The 24,136-nt window shown below is 42.0% G+C and overlaps 1 protein-coding gene across 1 annotated transcript in view; it reads left to right on the top strand.

The window, feature by feature from the left end:
- Window positions 1-4,190: 4,190 nt before the first annotated feature.
- LOC131284639 (uncharacterized) overlaps window positions 4,191-24,136 on the top strand; it is a 44,068-nt gene continuing 24,122 nt past the window's right edge. The window contains exons 1-4 of the mRNA XM_058313503.1: window positions 4,191-4,707; window positions 7,600-7,763; window positions 13,263-13,362; window positions 21,328-21,438. Coding sequence (XP_058169486.1) covers window positions 4,191-4,707; window positions 7,600-7,763; window positions 13,263-13,362; window positions 21,328-21,438 — 892 coding nt within the window. The remainder of the gene's footprint in view (window positions 4,708-7,599; window positions 7,764-13,262; window positions 13,363-21,327; window positions 21,439-24,136) is intronic.

Below are 24,136 nucleotides of genomic sequence, written 5' to 3'. Positions count from 1 at the left end.
GCTTTGATCAACTGCTTATTAATATTAATAGGATTGGTGCGCGGAAGGTGCTGTTGGGAGATGCGGAAAATGTATCGCATTGAAACCGCACCTTGTGCACTTGATGAATGCAACCTGTCTGTCCTACTAGGCCGCTGGCAAGGTTTTTTCTTCGTCACCATCACCCGATCCAGCATCCGGAGTGGCGTAAAAGACCGTCGAAAGCTACCCTTTTCGATGGCATCGTTTTCAGAAGCTGTGGGCAGGAAAAGTGTACCAAGCCACTTTTATTCCTCCATTTGTGTGTGAGTGTGTGTGTGTAGATTGTGCTGAGTCGTCGACGATGACTGAAGAGATATGTCCACTTGTACTTCGCACCCGTTCAGCCCGAGCTCTTCCCTTCGGCTGGCCGGGACATTTCGGTGGCAAAGTTATCAATGTTCGTTCCTGGCAAATTCCTGCTTCCGCTCGAGTGACGATTGCGTCGAGCTCGACAAACACCTTCCACCCCTGCGCGTACTGTACACAAACACCCCGGTGCATTATGATCCGCATTCATCCGCGTTGCGTCCTCCTCGTCCTTTGCGAACTCAGGCCCGGAACCGGAAGGATCCCGTCGCTTGATTTCGGTTCCTCCGGCTTCGGTGGGGATAAATCCCGCCCGTTCCGTACCGGATGGTAGTGGAAATACATAGAGCAGGAGTAACCAGGATGCATTCATACACACACAGAGACTGAAGGATGTGGTACAGTGGAAAGCAGCGATTATGCGCTTCATTACATATGCATTTATTTTTACGTAACCGAGCTGGCATCCTCGCGTTACCGAGTTCCAGGGCCATTCGTGTGCGCTTCAGTTAGTGTGTTTGCGTGTGTGTGTCTGTGAGTACTCTTTTCAAGTGTTCGAGGAGGTCTGGCCAGCAGGCAATCGCTTACGAATGTGGCCGATCCTGTCTGCGAACGTACGAGCTGGAAGAAAGATATTATCCTCGCGTTTGCACGATGGAAGGTGCGACCCCGATGGCAACAACTCGTGACACATAGCGATTTGCGTATTATTTTATTCCCTCCCCCCCCCCCCCCCCCCTCTGCCTTCCCCCGCCACCTTCAAGACCCATTCTTGCCACTCGTTTAACCTCCGAGTTCACTTTATTTTTCTCATTTTCATTCCCATCGTTCCGCCAGCCCGTCGAAGGTTAAACATCGTAAGGATTCTCCGGAGTGTTGTCAGACGAAGTATGAGCCCTTGCCCGTGAATGGCACTGCGGTCCGCAGGATGTGGCAAATGCCGAAACACATCCTGCATCCTTCACTCTCCGCCCTTCCCCCCCCTTCCCAACGGGACGCGGAATTAATTAAAAGTCTTTTGAAAGTACTTTCGAGAAAAGTAATTATTTCAACATTTGATCAGTATGACCTTCCCGGGGAACCATCGTGCCTTCAGCCTCCCGGGGAACGACTGTTGCGGAAATGTTTTCAACCTCGCACTCCCCTCTTCCACCTTTTAGTGAAAACTGGCTGCATTGGCGTACCGAAAGTTTCCCGCAGTTTTACGCAGCCCGGCCTACTTTGGTCCTGGGACTTAATGCAAACCTGTTTGCCAGCTTTGCCGACCCGTGCTTTTCGGGATAGCGGCAAAATATGGAAGATGAGTGGGAGACCCCAATTCTCCGTGGCCCGTGGAGGTTGCTTCCTGTTTGTCTTGCTTCCCACGACGAAGACGCAAAGGACGAGACGGGATGTGCCTCGTTTCTCGCTGGAAGCGTTGCCATTTTTCCAAATGCTTTTTTGCGCCACTTCACGGCACCCGAGGGAGTAGGGCAGAACTTTGGCCGCGACCCGTAGCAAACCGGCAGCCATGAGAGCCATGGTGAAGTGTGGTGCATGCACAGCACCGCGGGAACAACTTGCGCTCAATGGAGGCTAATGAATTTATTGCTGCGCAGGTGCTTCACTTTTAGTGCATTCACTTCGGTGTGTTTACAACTAAATTCATTTTTCATACCGTTCCGTAAAGCACGGTAGAGGAAAGCGGGACGACAAGGTTTCGAATCTCATTAGGGATTAATAAATTCTCCTCAATAGTACTCTCGGTAGTCTGCTTCGATAGCATCTATCAATAATACACTGTAGAAGGTACGTTGAAGGAAAATAGCTAATATTGAATCAATGCCAGCAGCCATCCACCGTCCTGGAGTAATGGCCATGAACCTTGAGTTTTTCGCGTCCCTTTTCAGTGGGACTCTGATTTTGTTTTCTCTCTTCTTCGGTCGCCTTTATCGGCTGATACTAATACACTACGTTGGTGCTTTTTTCTTCTCTCACATTTTCCCACCCTTTCCCTCACCACGCTCCTTCGCTCCCCAACCCAACTCCACTAATTCCGTACGTCAACGGCCTTCCGTTGCAGATGTTGATTGAATTTCCATCATAACGCTCGGGGAAATTTGTATAGCGCTCCGGTTTTTCACCGGTTGACTAAAAATAAACGCTTTTGATAGCGTGTTGGAGGTACACGGTGTCACTGGTGACGTTAGCTGGGGGCATATGAAAACTGTGAAGCCGGGTTGATAAATTTCCAATTTCCATCCATAATCGGGTACGGTTCACCAATTTCGTACGTCGCCAGGAGGTTCCCCTCCCCAAACATGTAGCTTTTTCTTGACGAGTTTTTGAGTTTTGTGTAAAAAGGAAAATTAACGCACGACTGCTCGAACGCACGATTAGCGAGGATCGGTTTCGATGTAAGCTGATGAACATGTAAAAGGTTTGCCAGATTTACTTTAGGAATTATCAATTAACAATAAAATCCATTGGATAAAAGTATCGTGTATTAAGGATTATTGACCTAACTGTCATACTGTGAATTTTGATGATACGATTTTTAAAAACACAAACTTAGTTTATGTACAAACTGAGTATCGATGTTTTGTTTTCGGATTGAAAGTAAGTGTTACTGGGTTAATGAAATGGTGACTTTTCAAACTATTCTTCTTTTTAGATTTCTTAAATATTTTCCATTTGATTAATGTGTTTATTTTTAGGTTCAATTAAATATGGTGTGGTCAAATCGGTAGATAAACGTTGATTATTGTGTTCGGAAGAGTTGTACAGGAAACTATACAACAAAATTGGTTTTCTCATGATCAATAATTTGTATAGCATAAAATTACTCCTTGTGTTTGTATTCTGAAATCAACCAAAACTAGCCATTGAATATTCTTAAAAGCAGAAATAAATATTATAATCTTAAAGCAACGGTAACATTTTAGTAACAATGTTTAGTAATATTCTGCAATGTTTCACATGCTTATGCCAAGCTAGAGGTTCAAAGAATATTCTTTCGTCGGAGCTGGCTTAATTTTCCAACTCTTCTGGTTTTGTTTTCAAAGTAATTTTCCGATTGCTATGGAAAAAAAAGTTTTTAGTCTAAGATTATTAGTGTGCATATTTATTTTAAAACTATTTTATTTGTTCACATATTTTTGATTGTTGTAATTTTTGTTGATCTCAACTTAATATTGATATGAGAATAATAGGAAAAAACTTTGTTCTTCGTGAGTAATACATAAATTAAACTACTTCTTTTTAAAAGTATAGAAGGAACATCATACAAAGCTTTTATATCCTGATAGTAGAATGCACAATAATCGTTGACGCTGCTATGAAATTATTCTATTGTGTAATAAGCTTTTTTTTAATGTTCAAAATAATATAAATGTGAATGAAAGGAACAATGTTCCACCACCAAACTTATTTACCTTATTTTAGTGTTGACACTCTAATCAAGTTTCGTTTCCGTTATTCTTTTTTCTTCCGCACGCTAGCTCGCTTGGAAACATGCTGAATCAATAGTTGCAGCTGCTTTGGAGTGTGACCAAAAGCTCATGCGGCAACAACGCACAACGAAAAAATCGTATCTCGATGAGCTGATCATTGCTAGCATAAATTAACGGTGGAAGGAAGTGAGGCGAGGCAAGAAGGCGCCATGATGCTCACGATATCACCGTCCGTTGCAAGCCACCGTGCAAACTAGAGTGTGTATCATCGACAGGGTGGACCTGTTGCGTCCAGCATATCAGTGTACGGTGCACGCGCCACGGCAGGATATGCGAAACGCCGCCCGGTGCTACGTGGTTTGCGCCGAGTCCAGCCGAGGTCCCGCGGATCGTTAGAAAAATAACCCGATGCGAACAACCTAGATCATCCACATGAAGCCACATTTCATCCGAAGATGCAACGCTGGCCAAAGACTGCTGATCTGTGCAGTTTTCCTCCTCAATTTGTTCACTGATCTCGCCACTATCGATGGTCACGTCCTTCCACGCCCTCTCACTACCACTAGCCTAGAGCGAAACTTTACCACCGGCAGCACCACCCCGACCGTCGTTGGCTTCTCCACCGACCTTCCCGAGCCGTACGACCCCCTACCGTCTCCATCGTACGCCACAACCGATTTCCCGGTGAGCGGTACGAGTGCTGCTACTTCCGCTACCCCTAGCCCACCGGTCCAAGCCTCCCGCGATAGCGCATCTACCAACACCACCATCAACGCCTCAGCTGGTCGAGTTTTGGTTGTGATACCGGCAAACTTCTCCGGCGTACAGTTTCGACGGGAGTTCAGCAACTTTGTCCGACTACTCCAGTCCGGCCGGGCAGTTGAGTCGAACGAGGACGAACTGACGGCCCTTCTTCACGACAGTCGGATCCAGTTCCGTCCCTGGCAAGGTAAGTTTAGCATCTTTTTCTGCACAATGAAATCATACCACAAGAGGACTTTTTTTTTCATCACATCCCTTACACGATCAAATCAAAAGTTCATCGTCCAACGACAAAGACATTTCTCTACAGATTTCTACAAGTTAAAGCCAATTAAACCCATAACAAAGGTTCATTCCTTACAACCGCCTTAAATGATAAAGCTATCACTATCACTAGAGTTTACGGGAGCCTTTTTCCTTTTTTTTTTTTCATTGTTAACCTGTTCCCAACGGTTTGTTTGAGTTTTTTTCCGACAGACTTCCACTTTTCCTGTTATGCAAAAACACAAGGAAAATCGTGTTACGGTACACCAGCTTCAAGGGGACGAGTGTAAAAGCACCGGGTGTGACATAATGTGTAACGAAGTTTCAAATTAGATTCCTGCTATAAAGTTGTGACTAGTTTTGTACCAGTCGTTTTTTGTTTATTTTTTTTTCTTTTACTACTTGTTCCGGGTGACCAACCGTGCTTAACTTAACTTTGGCACCAGTTGGTTTGAAATTAAACGTAAAACTTTTAAAAATAAGTTTTCTTTGGAAGCGCCGCTAAAAATGCTCTACACAGACGGAAAAATAAGTGAGCGAGAAAAGTTTCCAAAACAGTCGCAAATGTCTCATAACAGAGTTTCTCAACCCATAACGGGGGGTTTACGAGCTGCATTGCATAAAGTACTTTGATGCACTCTTACATAACTAGTAAACTCCGCAACAATGAATGAAACCAAGAAATTAGAAATTGTCTTACACTAACATTTACTTTATTCTGCCGGGATATAACACAATAATGAAACATAAATTTAGCAAAACCATAATGTCTATGACTTTTTCATTTCGGTAATGTAAAGTTAGATGCACCCCTTAAACGAACAACATTAATTTCTTGCAGTGCATTCAAGAAAAACATCCCTACTACCAAAACATAATAAAACAACATTAAGACTCTTATATTGAAAATCAAGACAAGAATTTTCAAGAGCATTCTTCTCCAGACGTCATCTTAAATTGTGGAACTAAATCGATTTGCATTGAAATTGACATCATATATTTCATTATGAAATATCTTTAATTAATAGTTGGTTAGTCGTGGGTGCAATTCGTTCAAATTGGAATTAGAGTTGAGACAGTGCCGCACAGAGTCATTTTAGAAAAGTTTAATATTTTTTCTAACATTTGAGGCAGTGCACTCTGCCCCACATAAGCCGGTGCATATTTCCCTCTGTGGAGGGTGTTTACAGTTTTGTCTCCACAACCAGAATGCAAGGATTTTGAATCCCATTCGGTTCCGTATTCATTAAGTCATATACTTAACTATATACCTAAGTAACGTACTTGTTTAATGTCTGCTTCATTACATTCTAACCTTTGTTATAGCTCGAACTATCGTAGGAAAATCTTAAATGTTTTCAGGCATAATTTCCCTTACCATGTTGTAAAATCCTATGTGAAAATAACATATGGTGTATTAGACAAGCCGATAAACATACTCTATTGCTTCATTTTTTGAAATGGTTTAATTCAGATAAACAAATTATGGTGCATTTTATCCCACCGGAGCATTTTGTCCCATTTTTCTTTATGTTTGGTTTAATAGCCACCAACTCAGCGAGGATTTACTGTTATGTTTGTAGCATTAAAAAACCAAAACAAAAACTGATACAGTTTCTTCTACATTTTTATTAATGGTAATGAAATCATATTTACATACAATTTTCAAATTATGAACACCGCCTTCAAATACAATTCAGTACGAAAAACCAAGCAAATCAAAGGATTTAACAAGAGCCAGTCAAAAACGAGTATACTTCAGTCAATAACCGTATCATCTTTTTCTATCCAAATAAAACTTTTAACATAAGGCACTTGGAAATGAAAACTTCGCATACATTTCTTCATGGTTGTTTGCGAACAAACATAATAAATGTAACGATTCCACCATCCGGCCTCGTGGCGCGTTGACGTCAGCTTGTTATTGCTTTACCGCGATTCGATGAATAACTTTATTACTCGCGAAACCAGCATTTTCCACATTCCACCGTGCGCCGGGCGAATTCGTTGGCCAAATCCTTGGCCCGTCCCGGGGCCACTTTAAACGCACACGAGTCCATTTAAACCACTTTTCGAAATCTGCCTCCATTCTCGGTGTCTTGATCGCTTAACGAGCGTCAATCATTCCGCCCATCCCGTTTCACACGCGATGTTTTCTTCTTTCTTATTGTCTCTCCATCTCTCCGTCTCTGTCAGACGCTAGAAGTGGGCGGGAAGCCACGATTTTGCGTTCCAGCAGTGCCGTCCTCGGTAATTGATTTATCTATCTAATATATTTGCCGATTTTTTGCTCCGCTTTCCACTTTTATTTCCCGAAGACGTAATCCAATTTATCCGTCGTCGCGCGTTCCGTCAACGGCGTCCGACAGGCCCTGGTGAATCACATTGCGGGCGCGCGCTGTTTTCCGAGCAAACAAAATACAGTTCGAGTAGGGAAAAATGTCATTCCACCCCTTTCGCTCTTTTCGATAACCTTCGGCTGAAACCCGATTTCGGGTTGGTTCGATTGGTTTCGATTCGATTTTCGAGCTCACTTACCATACCCACATGCGAACACCGTTAGAAAATATCTAATTTTCCCGACCGTATCCATTTGCCCTGCGTGCTATAACAACACTACTGGTATGATTTTCTCACCCTCGTTCGATTCGAAAGAAATCAATAAATTAGGACCGTAATTTATCTGCTGAAAGTCCGACGCATTCCTCGTTTCCACACAAACACACTCCTGCATACACACACATCTTCACGGAGGATCTTTCCGTCCAAGACTTTCGATCTCATCCTCATACATTTTCTTCTCTTCGCCCAACAGGCATGGCATCACTCGAGCGCTGGCTAGAGGATGCCACCTTCGGGAGCGTGCTCTACATGTCGGACGAAAGTGACAGCTTCATCGGGTATTGTGACAGCTTATCGACACACTTGTCGGCGGTCTACCGGAAGCCGGTGCTCTTCTGGCCGTGCCCGCGGATGAAGGTAAGCCTGGGAAGTTCCCTCAGCTCAGGGTGCAGATGTGTTGTCTCTCATCGTCCCGGACGTTCCGGGAAGGCCAGCAGCCCGAACAGGTCGTTCTTTCCACTCCAAGCCATCGATTTGCGGCAAGCGATGCGGTGTTGAAATAATAACCTTGGCCAGAGTCTGCCTACTGCGATCGGGCCGTAAACATTGTTGACGGGAAGTGATTTCTAGCAAATCGAATCATTTCAATAGTGGGTGTTCTCGTTCGACGAATTGGTTCTCCATGGCCGCCAAATATCTCACGCCGATAACCGTTTGAACGAAGGAAAAAAAAAACGCAACGTCTTCCAATTAGTTCCGACGGTGATCGATTACATCCCATTTCTCAACATTCTGCGTATTACCCACTAGGTAGTTAGGCTGAGTAGTGTGAAAACTTTCAAACGCTTTAGCATGCCGTGACTCACCAAGTTTGCTAATCCAGTAGCGGGAATGCGGCTGAACTTCACCCCACAATCAATCAACTAGTTTCGCGGGAAGCGTTCCATCACCAAGCACTCGCAAGACAGAGGCTAGAGTTTTCCTGGAAACAAGCTCAGTTTTCCGGTATGAATGGAGACGCGGTGCTTCAATGAAACCGACAGTCGGGGTTCCTGGATTATATATGGGAGGAATGGCGTTTGGGTAATTAAGTCGAAAGCCGTGTAGTGTGATGTTTGCCGATGTATGTTGAGTTTTGATTTCAACAACAAGATAATAATGGTAGAGCATCTTCCGGCACATCAAGTGAGAAGTTATATATTATAGATGGCACTAGCTTAATGGTCCGCCTATGCTCGACTAAGGAGACGAGGAGGAAAAAGTTGTGTTTTTACTCTTTATTTTAAAATTATGTGTTTACTCTTGTTCAAAAGTTGTGCTTTGGCCATTTCCGATAAAACTTTATTTGAAACACTTCTAGACGTACCGATCACAATCCAGCTCTGGTTATAACTTTATATTTTATGATATTTAGTTATCTTGAGAACTTTATTTTGAAAGATTTCATTATTGCACATTTAAAATGGTTCTTATTTCATCGATTTAAAATGGTTGATCGACTGTGCTGTATACACTCTGCTGTATAACTTTTGATGAATACACCTTGACATATGTCGCTGTCATTAGTCATCAGTAGTGGCCAGCGATGCATACATACGAGGATTTAGGGTTATTTTTTCAGAACCCTGTATGCGTCTAAATAGACTATCATATCATATAGACAACAAATTTTCAACAACATCTGCAGTACTTAACCTGATTTTGTGTAAAGCTTCAGAATCGATAGTCCAGTATTGGTCGACTTTTTAGTGTACACAAAACTCCTCACAAAAAAAAGCTGAAATATATAAAAGATATCATATCTTGCCCATTTTTAAGCAGTACAGCACCTGATAAAATACACAATAGAATATGCACTGACTTAATTTGTATTGATCGTTGCTTGTTTTACAGTGTTCCGACTATTTTATTTGTCCACCATGATCGTCAGGTAACGAAACTCGCATAAAACAAGCAAGAAACCAATCCAAAAACCAAATTCCTCCCGGCCCAGTCCACCAGCGACGTAATGATATTGGCGACTGCCAATGCATAAATAATGCTCCAGAATGGAACCCGCAGATTTCGCATGATCGTAGCAATGACCGGACGACGCACCAAACTGTTTTTCTTTTTGACTCGTAAAAAAAAAGTTCTGTTTTTTATTTGCCATCCCGGAGCCTTAAAAGCACCCACCGGTTGGAAGATTAAAAGTAGAACAAGGTGCTAAAGATGTTCGTGCGTAAGCCCAACACAAGCATATTGCTTTATATACCGCGACCCGCAGCATCCGCACAAGGGGCGAAGATGCTGCCGGAGTGTCGATGAGGCGAACACAGACGTCGAGGTGAAACATAATTTATGCAGTTTTATTTACATAACCACGCCGCAATCAGCAATCCAAGGGCGGCGACGATGAAACGCGCTCGAGAACCTTCTGCGCGTCCGGTCGCTTTCCTTAGAGTGGTGGATGAAAAACTGGGAAAAAGCAGTAAAACTGCGGTGAGGAAAAATAAAACAAGCCCAGTGATGACGATAACGTTGATTATAATGCCTTAGACGGAGGGAACGTCGACGAGGGGTAGGGTGAGGTTTACAATCGAAACGACAATCCGGATAGAGAAGCGCCACGATGACTGATCCGGAGCTTGAAGCAACATTTTCAAATTGTGCGATGTTTTTTATTCAACAATTTTGTCACTCGCTTTATTTCACCTTCTTTACGAGTGCTTTCGAAAAAAAACACATTCAAAAAAACCGGCAAAGCTCAAATGCCTGGATTGGTTTATGCTGGTTTTGCGAACTCTAATGAGGGCTTGAGTTTTTTATGCATATAATTAAATTATTTTCTTGGGGTAACATTTTTATTTCGTGTTGTTACGTTTTTAAACCCCACACCGTTTCTTAAAAAAATTTTGATTTAAATAAATTCAAACTGTTCCTAAATATCACCTTTGAGTTGATGCTGCTGGTGTGCTGGCCTAAGTACCTGGTATAAGAAGTTTATGGTCCGGTGCAGATTTCCGCTCATCTTGTCTAATACCTTTTTAGGTTTAAATAATCAAATTAAACTCTATGTCCATTTTTTCCACCTTTACGTGTCTTATGGCGATGGAAATGGAAAGATCTCCTGGAAGTTGGGCTACCATTTGCCGACTCCTTCACTGAGACTACTCTACGGTTAGCAAAGCTCTCCTTCTCCAGGTGGACGGTCGTTGGCTAGATGGCGTTCTTGTTGAAACGCTTCGGAAAACAAACAATAAATCCTAGGAACCGTCCTCCCTGCGGACCGGACGGGCGACGGAAATAGCCAACCAATGGCAGCGAACAAATGGCGACGAGTCGGTCCAGTGGCAGCATCAGCACCTGTTAATTGATTACATCATTATCGTAATGAGCAAAAGGTAAACAGAGGAACCGGACGCAGGCACGTTCATCCCCCGCCCGTTAATTGGTAGTGGTGCTCTTTTGAAGTCGCATTACTGGGTGACGCTTACCCAGCGGCTAGGTTCTTTTCTTGCAAGATGGAAGTTAAAAAAAATGGACCCCACAAAACGGACGCTGTCTGCTCGTTTTCATAACGAATCAGGATGACGATCAGACGATAGGATAAGGTTAACATGTTTCATAACGGGAAATGTATGGAACGGAAAGCATATACGCCGAGGGTCAGCGGGAAGATGGTAAGGATGGTGCGGTGAAACTTTTTTACTCCGACACCACACCAAACTGCTCGGGCTCGATGGTACAATGTTGAGGTCTGCCACGGAAAGTTGCTCCGATTGCCGCAATTTCTGGAGAAAGCTTTTAAAGAATTTCCGTCGACGATTTCCTGCCCACCCACAAAAACAAGCGAGCGCTAAGCCGACTAGGTGACAACGACCACTGTTGGGGACGGAGGCAAAACGGGCAAAACCCACACCGCACCGCAAGGGGACTACGATTTAAAATCTAAAGCAAATGGAATATGAATCCGAAGAATCAACGTGACGGAGCGCGCGCCAGCGAGTCGCATAATTCTTCCGTCCAAAAGAGTGATGGAGTGAGGAGGGAAGGAAGGGAGGGAGTGAGGGAAAAGGGCCTGCCCGTTGGGAAAGTTCTTTTGCGCCATCACTCACCCGGCGCTTTTCACCAAGTGTGATTCCCGCCGTGAACGAACATTCAACAGTGGAAAACTTTTATAACTTCATCACTCGTCGTGCTGAAGTCGCGTCACTTCCTTCCTTCCGCCGTGGCACGATTATGCTCGCACGCAGACACTTCAAAGCCAATCATCAAGGCCTACCCGGTGCGGTTTGTTCGTCGAGTGCTCGGTGGGGAATATCTAATATCCTCGCACAACATCCGGCACCCAGTTTCCGGGTTCCGGGCAAAGCTCCCCGGGTGGGCGGAGTGGAATTGGAGTGAGATCTTGTGCCGAAAAGTTCAACAATCGACTCGCAAAAAACACCCCGCCAGTGTAGAGGAGGAGTTATTTCTTATTTTCTTCTAGAGTTTTGGATAGCAAAACTCGATACTTCCGCTTTTCAGCATTGTATTAATTTGACTTTTGTGCTTATAACTTTCGAAGCGCTTTAAAATTGGTAAATTTTAGACTACGGAAAAAATAAACAACTGCTTATGTGAAATACTGGGGAATTCATGGATATTGCTTTAATTTTCACAAAATGTTTATAGCTTGGAATATATTACAGATGAACAGTTAGCTGAAAATTTATTTTTGTTTTGCCGTTCAACCACATTTATAAAAATATAGATCTAAGATCAACAATTCTTCAATTATAAGAATCAATATGTAATTATTGTATGTTGCATTGTTCTTATTTCATTCTTTCATTCCTGCATTGCTTTGTGACTGTGTTGATTGAGGTAAAATCATTTACTCAATAGACTTCCACAAGCTTTAATAAGTCCTTGATGACAAGATTGGGAAAATTTAAAAAAGCCTTTAATTTGTGTAATTAAAACGATGTTATAACTTGATTATTAACCTGCAATCTATGCTGTTAGCTCTGACTGTAATATAATAATTTAATTTAAGATTTTGTTCTGTAAGTAACTCTTTACGTTAAATTGATCTCATAAAGTAGCAGAAAATAATATCCACCATTTATTAGCAAGAGTGCACTGTTGATAATTTGATTTGATAAACATTTTAGTTCACTAATTTCCCTTCAATATTGGTGTCGTTGTTATGTTCCTTCGTTAGCCCACATGCCTCGTTTAACCATATGGTTAATGAATTTTTGTATTTTGAGTAAGTGTAATTGTTAGTGCAAACGGGAAATGTTTCATACACTTTTTTCTATCAATTAACTATTCAACTTACTTTTCTAAATTTTCTTTTAAATAATTGTGCTCATCTGTTAGTTATAATTGAATTTACATGAGTATATAAGTTTCATGTTGACAGTAAATTAAAAATCTAAATTGATAATTACCTTTCCTATATCATGGATTATATATACTTACCACAACTCTGTATCTATAATATACCTCAATCGTCCTTTTTATTTTCTATTTTAAAATTGACTTAGTCGGATTAAAAATCGTGAATGGATGAAGATATCCATGAAAACTGACTTAAACTCAAATTAATAGCAACAACACGTGTGCAGCTGACCTTTGAGTATCAAATGTCTCTCAACGATACACTCGAACCAGCTGACAATGTGGACAGCACTTTTCCAAAAGCGAAAGAAAAATATCGCTGTCTGTCAAAAACAACTTGCCTGGTCCATTGTCAACTGTATAGAAATAGTAGCAACTAGTCGACTCACTTCACCCAAGCTCGAATTTCATCATTGGATGGTTTCAAATTTCAAGTTCAGAATGTATTTCCCGTTGCTGCCAATGTTGTAGCGTTGTTCCATAAAAGAAACCCACCCTGTATCTTGTAGTTCTTTTTTCTTATCTTATTGATTCTGTTCATTGCAGGCGACGGAAAAGTTCATTCCTTCTTACGAAACCGTTTCGTTCGCTGTGAAAGGCATCGCACAGCAGCTTAATTGGACCGAGGCGATCCTGCTGGCGACAGGTAAGTGTCCTTTGCAGTTAAATAAAATGTGCCCTCGGCGGTGGTGAGACGTGGAGGAAAACGGTGGAATAAATACATAAATCACTCCGTGGCGCGTGCTGGACGTGTTTGAAGGCTCTTTTCACTCTACCAAACGTGGAGACCCGGGATGTCAGTGCGAGACAGATGAGTAGGGTTGAATATTATTTGTACGCTTGATACAACACCCTCGCCAGATAGGGTGAAGGTCTGGCAAACGTACTGCAGTTGACGTCAATTATGCAAAAATAGCACAAAAACTACAATATTACATTTACAAGCCTTACACCACGGACAGTGAAGAACTTTGGTGTGCGGCGCACTTTCGCGATATCGAAGAAAATAAAATGAAAAACAAAGACAAACAAAGCACGGGATAAATTAGTATGAGAAAGTTGTACAAGACAATCAGGAAACTTAAACCATTGACAAATGGAAAGTCCTTCAGCGCAGTTGTCCGAACTTCTTGGGTGCGAGAAAATGAAACCTCCTTGTGATTGGCATGAGAAGCGAATGGAAAGCGAGTACCACCGTCAGCTTCCGAGGGACCGTTTGTTGACGGTTCGAATTATTTCATAAAGTTGTTGCGACTCTCCGCTTTTCTCCTCCTCCCCACCATTACGTGACCATCGGAGAGGAAAAGCTTAGAAAGGGAGGGGAAAAACAAGTACACCTACAACGATGTCCTCTTTGCTTGCAATGCCGGAAGAAAGGCACACAAACAAAGTTGGCCTGTACATGAGTCCAAGCTGGTGGTTTCCCTTGCGGAAAGCGACCGACGATAATGATCCTTCGCTTACATCGGTTCGCTACAAGATCGAGTCGCTTGACCAAATGATTCCAATGTTTGTTGTCCCCTAAGATGTTAGGATGAGAGCGAGAAAAAAGCATGCAAGCCCAGCCTCGAGTGCTTTGGGGTTTCAATTTCCAAGGCCACTCGTGCGGCCTTAGCCCGTAGGCCGATAAGAAGCAGCGCAAACACTGCCCACAATTCGCCAGACAATTCGACCATTTTCCTAATGGCGGGAAAAGTGCTTCGGCAACGCAAAGAGGATCACGCAAACGTGCCGTTGGGTTTTTGGACCCCACTTTTACAGGCCCAACCTTGGGTAGGACTCTGTTAAATTATTTAAGAAACACCATGCCCGGCCAGCTCGGGGACGTTTGGGAATCGAATCCTGTGCACCGCTAGCTTTGTGTGGTGTGTAGAGAAATTTGATCCTATTTGAGGCTGTATTGCATGTGTGCGTGAGTGTTGATCACTCTCTAGACGATGGTGCCCGGAACTCGTAGGGTATGAAAAATTAAGCATTACGCCGCATCAGTTCCGCCCGCAGATTGCCAACCTAACCCGGAAGTAAGCAACCGTTCCAACCGCCCTCCCGTTTTCCATTAAAACTTACCCTACAAATAAAAAATGTAGCTCCGAGCTGGCGTCCTCTGGATGCTGCCGGTCCCGGAGACTAGAGGCTGGAAACCATCGGATACCATCCAACCACCAAGGTCCGCTTCCGTGTCATATCCGGACGCGAACCGAGCTCCGCTGCAGCGAGCACGTGGCGGTAAAGTACACGCCATTGTTTATTTAGGTACGTGCCACGTTTGTTTGGATTTATTTGCTGCTCCGCGCCGACGAGTTTCCGCGCGCCGGTATTCCGGCATTGTTTCTGCAACCGCTTTTCTCTGGGCCCTCCGCTCTTTACCCTTTGCCGGGGCGTTGAGAATCGGGCGTTTCACGTTTTGATTTCCACACGACCTTTGCGCCGTAAAGTTGGCGCTCGCGAAAGGTGCATCGATAAAGGAAAAGTTTGGTACTCGCTGAGCCAGCATGATGTGTGGCGGTCGCAGTGTGTTATTACATGCGATCGTGAACGGGGCTAACACATTTCCATCAGCGCTGCAATGTAGGGAAAATAAATACGATTGAAATGTTGCCGGCCACAAAACTGTTTTTTGTTTTGATTGAGTGTTATTTGTATGTGCGAAATCCATCCACCGGGGAAAGGCTTCGTGTGGTGTTTATTTTTGGTTTGGGAAACCTACCCATATTTTCCCGTTTGCTCGAAAACGGACTTACATTGCATGGGTTACATTCTTTTAAAATAATTCCACGGTTGTCATTGTGAGCAAGTTTTCTTAAAAATCGAGAAATCATTTCATCAAACTCTTTTGAAAGCTTTTCCAAAGCCAGCTTTCCTCCATTCAAGGATACCCATTTTAACGCTACAAAAGAATATCGATTGTAAAACTGATTAAAAATTAAACTGCTCACTCACGGGATGTTTTGTCACTCAACATGCTTGTTAACGAGCGTTGAGCGATGGTTACAATCACCCTTTGACTGGCGCACGCAAACGCCGGTTGTCCCACATTTTACTTTTCCGTTTTCAAAGCTGAAGGTGTTACAAGTGTGGTGAAAGAGATGCAACAATGGTCGCTAGGTCTTTCGTGCCGATTTAAATATTCATGACCCGTTCGAATGGATCGTGCCGTTTTCCGATCATTGTAGGAGAGGGTGGGGCAATGGCAACCTATCAAACAATTCTTATATATTCTCAAAGTCTATCCATAAAACATAAAAAAATTGTATAGTTTGTATGGTGATTGTTTTTGCATACAAAAAAATTATTCAAGAATACTTTTTTTTGAACAATGATATGTTCTTAGTACTTTGCAATTTTCTCTGTTGGTGAATTGTTCATAATCTTGTTTTTTTTCTGAAAATATTTGAGGATATTCCAATTGTTACATATTTAAGGTATTTGTGTTGAAACCCACTCGGATATTTTAAAAAGGATCTTCATAATGTTCTAATTTAATTTGTTATTTTAGGCTTAAGAAGTATTTTAACCTCCTATTCTATGTAAATCGTATAGCATTGGTGTGTAATTCTACAAAAGGACTAGTTGAAATTTATTTATTTGGCACATTCTTAAGTAATACAAATCATCTAAAACACAAGAAAGAGCACAACTTCGGTGTAAAGTGCCCCACTTTCCCTCATATAGAGAGTTTCAGTTGTACAGATTTGTTTCCCCATTTTTTGTATTTCATTCCAATCCTTCCATCCATCCAAAAGTTTCCCATGGAAGAAGGTACAAGCCGATCCATCTCGTGAAAACGATTCGCCGGTTGCCGAAATGTCAGAACGGATGTGAAGAATCAACCTAATGTGTGCGTTGGAAGCACAGCAAAATCACTGTCGATTTCCGCCCACTCACTGCTCCAGCCCTCACAGTCGTCAGCTGATTGACGCTTGTTTTCTGAACTTTTCGTCCCTTTCCCTTCGAAGCCAGCTATTGGAATCCGGCACGGGACAAAGTCGTTCGAAAATGAAATTGAAATCTCTTCGTTGGTGCTCGGGGCGACTCGCGTCAGTCATTGACAAAATGGCACACAATCTGATTTTTTTTTTTCGTCTGCACCCTACGTGACGTCAACCGGAAGCACCGGTTCCCATTTCGCTGGATCCACTTTCGACCATCTTCCGTGCCCAGTTTCGCTAGGTGGTTCCTATGAGCTCGTTACAGCGTGCACACACGTGAACATTGGCGAGATAAATCCATATCTCGCCCGTTACGGCTGCCAGCCAGGAGGAGTCGCCCCGGCTTAGCCGAGGCCGCCAGTGTCAATCAGTGGGAAAGCCGGGAAACTTTGTGCCACCCCCGTAACGTATCGGTCCACCAGGAGCCGTTGAGGCCGGCTGGCGTAGCGTGTGCGATGTGCAATAAAACCAATACGTGCATCAATTTTCATTTGCCTGTCAAGCTTAAATGTATCGAAGCCTGAAGCTGAAGAAGGATGGGAAAGGCGGTGAACGAGCAGGAAGCAAGAGAAACAGAAATCAGAAATAACACTCACATGGCATGGTGAAAGTTTCCCGCGAACCAGCCGCCCAGAAAATCCACCTTGGACCGTCTCCAAACACCACCAGCCTGTCGGAATCCGGAAAATCAAAATAACAACAACGAAACCCGTACGCGAAAGCGAATCTTGCGAACTGACGGAAAGCTGTTCTCTTTCGCCCTAGCACTATTGCTCTCACTCTCTTTCTCTCTTGATCTCTCCCTCGCTCTGTGTTTTTGAACGACCTCCCTTCTTCGACCGATTGATATCACGTGAAATGAAACGTTTTCGGGCAAGGATCGAACGGAACGAACTAAGATGAATAAATATAAGTAAGCAAGTGTGCACGGCATCGATTGAACTGATGACGAACTTTGCTAAACTCGATGGTAATTTATGCGAACGGCAGCAGGAACGAGAGAACGTGCACGACCATAAGTTAAATGCCTGTTATGCACGAATTGATTAGATTTCCAGCGTTGTTCGACGAACTTGTTTACTCATGTAAAATACTTTATGACACTCTACATCGATTAATTCGTGGTTAAACAGAGATTCAATCTGAAAAAGGATAAATACAACATGTGTAATGACACATTCTGCTAGGTATTGTAAAAATCACCACGAACCGATAAATAATATTTCTACATACTGCATGATTATGTTTGCATCCATAAAAATGTTTTAAATGATGACGAACACTTTTCACAATACAAACTTTATGAGATTTACAATTATCATCCAAAATTTCGTCAGATTTTTCTGACTAGGCTGAAAAGAGCAATAAATAATATATTGCAAATAGCAATAAATAGTTTAAATAATAGGGGGGTTCGCGACAGCCGAGCGGTAGCGCCGGTTAGAAAATCGGCCCACGAGCGCCGGGGCTCACCACCTCGACGGCGTGGGTTCGAATCCCAACCGAGACCGGACGCTCCCCTGTACGAGAGGACTGACCATCCACGTACAACAGGGAAACAAGTCTCGTAAGCCCTTAACGGGCAGGCATGACCAAGAGGTCGTTAACGCCAAGAAAAAGAAGAAGAAGCTTAATTAATAAAATGTATTTCGTTCAAGACTTTCACTGAATTCGTAAAAATAAATTGCCTTAAAGGTTATCTTACGTGGACGAACTAGGACCTTTCTTTATTAAACGTTTCCTTTAAGGTGAAAGTTAACCTACAAAATGTAAAGTTCCAAACATTTTATCCAGATTTTAATGAACAGCTATTTGATGAATAGAAAAAAATTGCTGTAAACAATTTTTACGAGGAATTTTTAAAGGAATGAGACAAACAAACTTTGCAGTCTTTTGCAGAACACACGTTTTTTCATACATTTAATTCAACTTTGTCCGTTTGCTTCTTATCTTATTGTTATCTTATTTTATTTTATTTAAGCCCAACTGGGCTATGAATGGCTTACATAACCGGAGAGTTTAAGCTTAAAATTAACCTGTTCTTAGCTAATAACAATTATTGACCGCATTAGCATAATGAAATGTTATGCATCAAATACCTTTTTACTACCTTGTTTTACCAATTATTCAAAAATGAAATTTAGAACTTAAGCAAAGTCAAATTAAAGAGGAATGTTTTCTAATAGATAGTAAAATTAAAACCGGTACCAATCACATAATTTAATTTAATTAGACTATTAATTTTACAAATTTCTTATGACAAAAAAATCAACCCCGTGTAGAGATGCAATAGCAAACAGTAACATGAGATATAATTTGGTGTCAAAGTCGATCTGTTATACATCATTTTCGTTAGGTACATCGAAAATCGCAACCTTGAACAAACCGAACTGCAACTTTGCCAATAGTCACTGCGGCTTTCCGCTGACGGTGGATTATCGGAGTCTCGATAAAATCGAACCGTTGGCAACTTGTCGCTCGTCTACTTCCAAAACGCCCACCCATCAGACGCACCTCTCCGCGTGCACGATTCCTGGAGCTCGTTTAACGGCACGAACACGCTCCCGGGCATCTCCGGGCTCTGTTTGGGGGCCAGCAAAGTGCATGGAGCCCGTGGGGGCGCTCCCGGGGAAAACAATTTCCACTGATTGAAATTTATTTTTATGCTCCCCGACTGTCACGTATTGATGACGCTGCGCTACTCCACCGGCAGCCCATGTTGACCACGATCGGCAGATTATGAGCTCGTAAACGAGCGGCGGAGGGTGATTCGTTGACCAAGGAGGTGTTTATCGGATCGAAGGACACGCAGCGATTTTTGCACGCCACGGAAGAACTCGAACACTCGCACGAGAGATAGTGCGACCGATCCAACGGGCGGATCCTATCGCGTTAGGAACACCATCGGATGACAAATTGATACAAATTTATAACCAAAGGAATTAGCTCACAACTCGTCCCGTACGGCTTCCTGTTGTTTGCATTTTCTCGGAAACCTCGAAACCAATCGCGTAGGTAGATGATTTCTGAGATGTTATTCCAAGCTCGAGAGGACTTTCAATGGTTGATCAATTTTCCGAGAACGGAAACCATTCTCTCCGCTCGGGTTGTACCGTTCAAAAGGAAATCCTTACGAGCTGCTTGCCATGCTAGCGTGTGCTTCAGTCGACGCAAACAACGGTGAACAGGGAGCAGATTTGTCACGAATCCACACACACCCAAACTCGTGTCGGTGTTGATAAACTTCTCCATCCCACAATTGCCATCGCAAACAATCGAAAATGTTTGCTAATGGAAGCAAAACGGGAAACACGCGGTACCGCTTGTGTTGGTTGATTTATTTTCCTATGCCCATGCCTGAATGGGTGGTGGTTGGGTGTTTAATCTACTGCCATATTTCATCAATCTATATAAATTGGTCACACTGTTGCGAGCACTGATATTTTCTCGTAATGTATCCGTTTTACATGTACTTGGTAAAAACTTATTGCTCACGACTAATATCACTCCAAGTGGGACAAGAAAAAAGAAACTAGTAGAAATGTTCACAAAAGAATACATTTTCAACATAAATCATAAGGTCAACAATATCAAACGCAAACCATAGGAAAGCACTACATACCTCCCGTAGGTGGGAGGATTGTACGTATGGTTCGCGGATCCTACGGGGATGGGGCAGTTCCGCCGAAACTTCCATCGAGCATTCCGCGTGCTTGACTGCTGGCGAAACAAATATTTACAATCTGCGAGCGACGGAAATTTGTTCGATGAAAGTCAACAGATTGGTTTCTAGCGTTTAATATCGTGCTATTGATGCCAAACCCGCCAGATCAAGGTTTTGGCCCGGGTGCGTGCGTGGTGTATGCTGCTTTAAATTGATTGGTTTTTATTTATTCTACCGGGTTGAGGATACACATTTACATTGCGAAATATGTCTTTGGTCTATACGCCCTTGGATATTCGATTCATTTGCATAACACAGAATAATTTATATTTTGAGGGAAATTACTCAACCAACTTAAATGCTTATTTTAGCGAAAAATATTGGAAAATTGAGTCATTGTTCATACTCAGATTTAATAAAACATTTAGAAAAATCATTCAGAAACATGATAAACAGAATGTACGGTGATCTTAGACTGAAAGAGTTGTATAAAAATGACGGTAAAGATTTAAATCGAAAGGATTGGATTTTTCATTGGAGGTTAACATTGCTACAAGGAGCACATTTCTTTAGCTGCATTTGCTTAAAAGCCAAAGTTTGATTTGCACTTGTTTAGGCAAAGTGGTTTATTCAGCAAAAAATTCCAAAAGTTGAACAAGTTGAAAAACTATTAAGTTCAATGACTAAAAATAACAGTTACTAGATCTTCTAACATACATCCCGTGATATGTAATATTGTGAAAGAGGTTAAAGAATTTAATTTTAACAGGTTCGAAGAGAAATAATTTTCCAGACTTTCTTTCCCAAGATCAAAATGGGAAAGTTACGATTTGAAAACAATACTTTTTATGATAAGAAGAATTAATTATCAATGGACATTTTTAACAACAAATTAAGTGTAAATGTTATTATCGATCATTAGAATTTTCTAAACTGAATTCGTTCGCCAAACTCGAATTTTTGAACCTTTTTAAGAATGCATATAGCACAGCTCATTAGAATCCCTTCTCTTTCCCAGACTCCAATCGCGCCTTGACGCTCGCCCTGGCCAGCAATCTGCACATCCCGTACGCAATAGCAGCCGACGTCCGCAGCATTCCGGCTTCGTTCAGCGATGGCAACGGAAAAGGTAAGAAATTTTCCGCCACCGGAAAGGTATCCCCTCCCGAATCGAATTCGAAAGTTCATTAATCACTCTGATGACCGCGCGCGCAAGAACGACTTCCACCAATATGAACATAATTTCACGCCCCATTAACCGTCTCGATCGATCGGCTTATGATGAGGAAATTCATCGGCAGTCGTCGCTGTGTCCTCTCGGCGAATGGCAAACGCATCGGCGCAAAAGCGAAAAGGAGTGATACATAAATAAATAAAATAAAAAAATCGACAAAAAATGTGCTAGAACCCTTGGGATCTTATTTCGAAGCGAAAAACACACCTCAATTTTACGCGGCTCGGAAAATGAGTCGAAATAGGATGAGCCAGATCGTTATCAAAAGCGATCCGAGACGTTCCACGGTGATAAGTTTATGATGGCGAATGAAATGTGAATTCGAATTTCAATTATTATACTCCTGCACACTTTTTTTTTGGAAGAAAAACTGCCGATGGTAGGAAAATTCCAGCTGCCAGAATGAACCCGCAGTCGATTGATTTTGTTTCTTAATGGGATTCTCGGATCCGGCACGGCTTCAGGCCTGCTGTCCCTGTAGGCACACGAATTGTTGATGGAAAACGTATGTTAGTGCGAATGTGTGTGTGTAAATTTTGCCAAGTTTGATCCTGTGTGTAAACAGACTCGCCTCGGCGGACCAAATGCCCGTGTGTTGTGGATGATGCATCCTGTGCGTACGTCAACAATCGCGATGAAACGATGATTACCATAATCAAAATTGGATTCCGGCAAGATTCCAACAAAAGCGCCCACATTTTGGTGAGCCTTTTCCGCCCCGCAAACCCCAGCGTTGCGGGAAAAATGTGAGGACTAACGTCGTGTAAAGCATCCGGGAGTAACCCTGGTAAGCTTTCTCCGGAAGGCTTTTCATCGATCTCATCTTTCAACCCCAATCAAATTAACTGTATCTCCCTCCAGCGACTTTTCGTGGTGACTGGGTTGGTGGGGGGGAGGCGGGAGGTTGAATTATGATACTAAAGTATTCTCGTGGGTTTCATAAGTGGTTCCAACGTAGGGCTCACCGCGAGGCCTTGTGAAGGGATGATGTTTTTATGCCTAAAATTCTTCACCGATAGGAGTGATGAAATTTTAAACGGAATTGATCAGAGCCAGAGTTCCTCTTATAAGTAACAGTCTCTTTAAGATGTCTTATGATGTTTCAGAAATATGGTGCCAGGAAGTCAGTATTTTATCCACATATTAGCAATTTAGCTTTTCAAACATTCATACAATGCGCTTTGGCACACCCTAGGTTTGAATCCCTACCAAGACCATCCCCTATGAATGACTATCCACATGCACAAAAGGAAAAAGTAAAGTAAGCTTATTAATGGTATGACTTGACTTGACTTCTAGATTTGTAAATTGAATTGTAATACATACTTGAAAAACATGTGCAATGAATGGTAGAGATTGATTTAGTGTTTTGTTATTTGATTTGTTTTATTTATGATTTGAAAACCATGAGATCAAAGGCATGCTGTTAATTGGCATACAGATTGAAAAAAGTTAACTTCCTAAGTATGTTTTGCTTAAAGACAATAGAAAACAATTAGAACATAAAATCTTTTTCTCATGTGAATTCATTTTCCATCTTATGAAAAAAGAGATCTCAGAAAAATGCACAAAATCAGTATTTGGTGTCCATACGGGATTTAACGTTTCTGACGTCAAATTAACGAATGGATTAAAACTCACATTTATTCAAAAAAACTAATTTTATTCATACTTATTCTAATTTCTACCATACGCCTGTTTATGTAACAATAAAGTATTGCTGAATTTGTTGTTTAAGCTTTTCTCGGAAATGATAGCAATAAATCAAAAGTTAGCGGCAAAGTTAGAATCCCGTCACAATTACGGGTTCTTTAAACCTAGTGTTTATGTCTTATTTGCAAAAATGGCCAAAATATGCCCACGGAAGATTGATGAAGAGAAAACAGCTCATTGAAAAAGAATTGTAGGTAATTGAGCCAAATGCAACCAAACTCGGTATGCAGGCTCAATTCATCCTGTTTAACGTGTTCACCGAGTTCGATTAAGGCAATTCTAGAACTCGGGAATAAATGGTATAAATGCATTGATTCCCTTCATGATTCGCAAAGTTGAAGTCAATGAAGCTCATTGTGATATCAATGTGCGTCTGTCAAAGATAATCCATTAATTCAAATCAAACATAAGTGCGAAACGACTTAAAAAATGTGAAAATTTTGCTGAAAAGTTCGATAGAGTTGTTAGAATTTTTCGACAGTTGACAGAGTGTATTCAAATTTGTGTAGTAGATAAAAGCCCTAGTTTTCGACTTTTATCGGTAGTTATACATACAAAGTATGTGTATATAATGCTTTTTTACTTTCTGTTGTATAAAGCATTTTAATTTAAAAACAGTTGCTATCACTAAGTACCGTCGTCCGTTCCATGATCCCCATCGTTTGCTACGGCGATCATATTCGATTTCTATTCGATTCGTCGTAGCAAAGGACGGAGAACATGGCATCGAAGAGAGCACTGTGTGGTAGTGGCTTTGGATTGTTTAATATTTGCTTAATAATTTAAAATTAAGGGTATAACAAGATCAAAATTACCAAAAAGAAATAAAAAATACAAAGAAATTTTTTAAAAACAAATCTACCTTCAGCACAAACTAAAG

The sequence above is a fragment of the Anopheles ziemanni genome, chromosome 3 (genome assembly GCF_943734765.1).
Source record: "Anopheles ziemanni chromosome 3, idAnoZiCoDA_A2_x.2, whole genome shotgun sequence".
NCBI lineage: Eukaryota > Metazoa > Arthropoda > Insecta > Diptera > Culicidae > Anopheles > Anopheles ziemanni.
The sequence above is the reverse complement of the archived record's forward strand: the minus strand, read 5'-3'. Positions and strand labels throughout refer to the sequence as shown.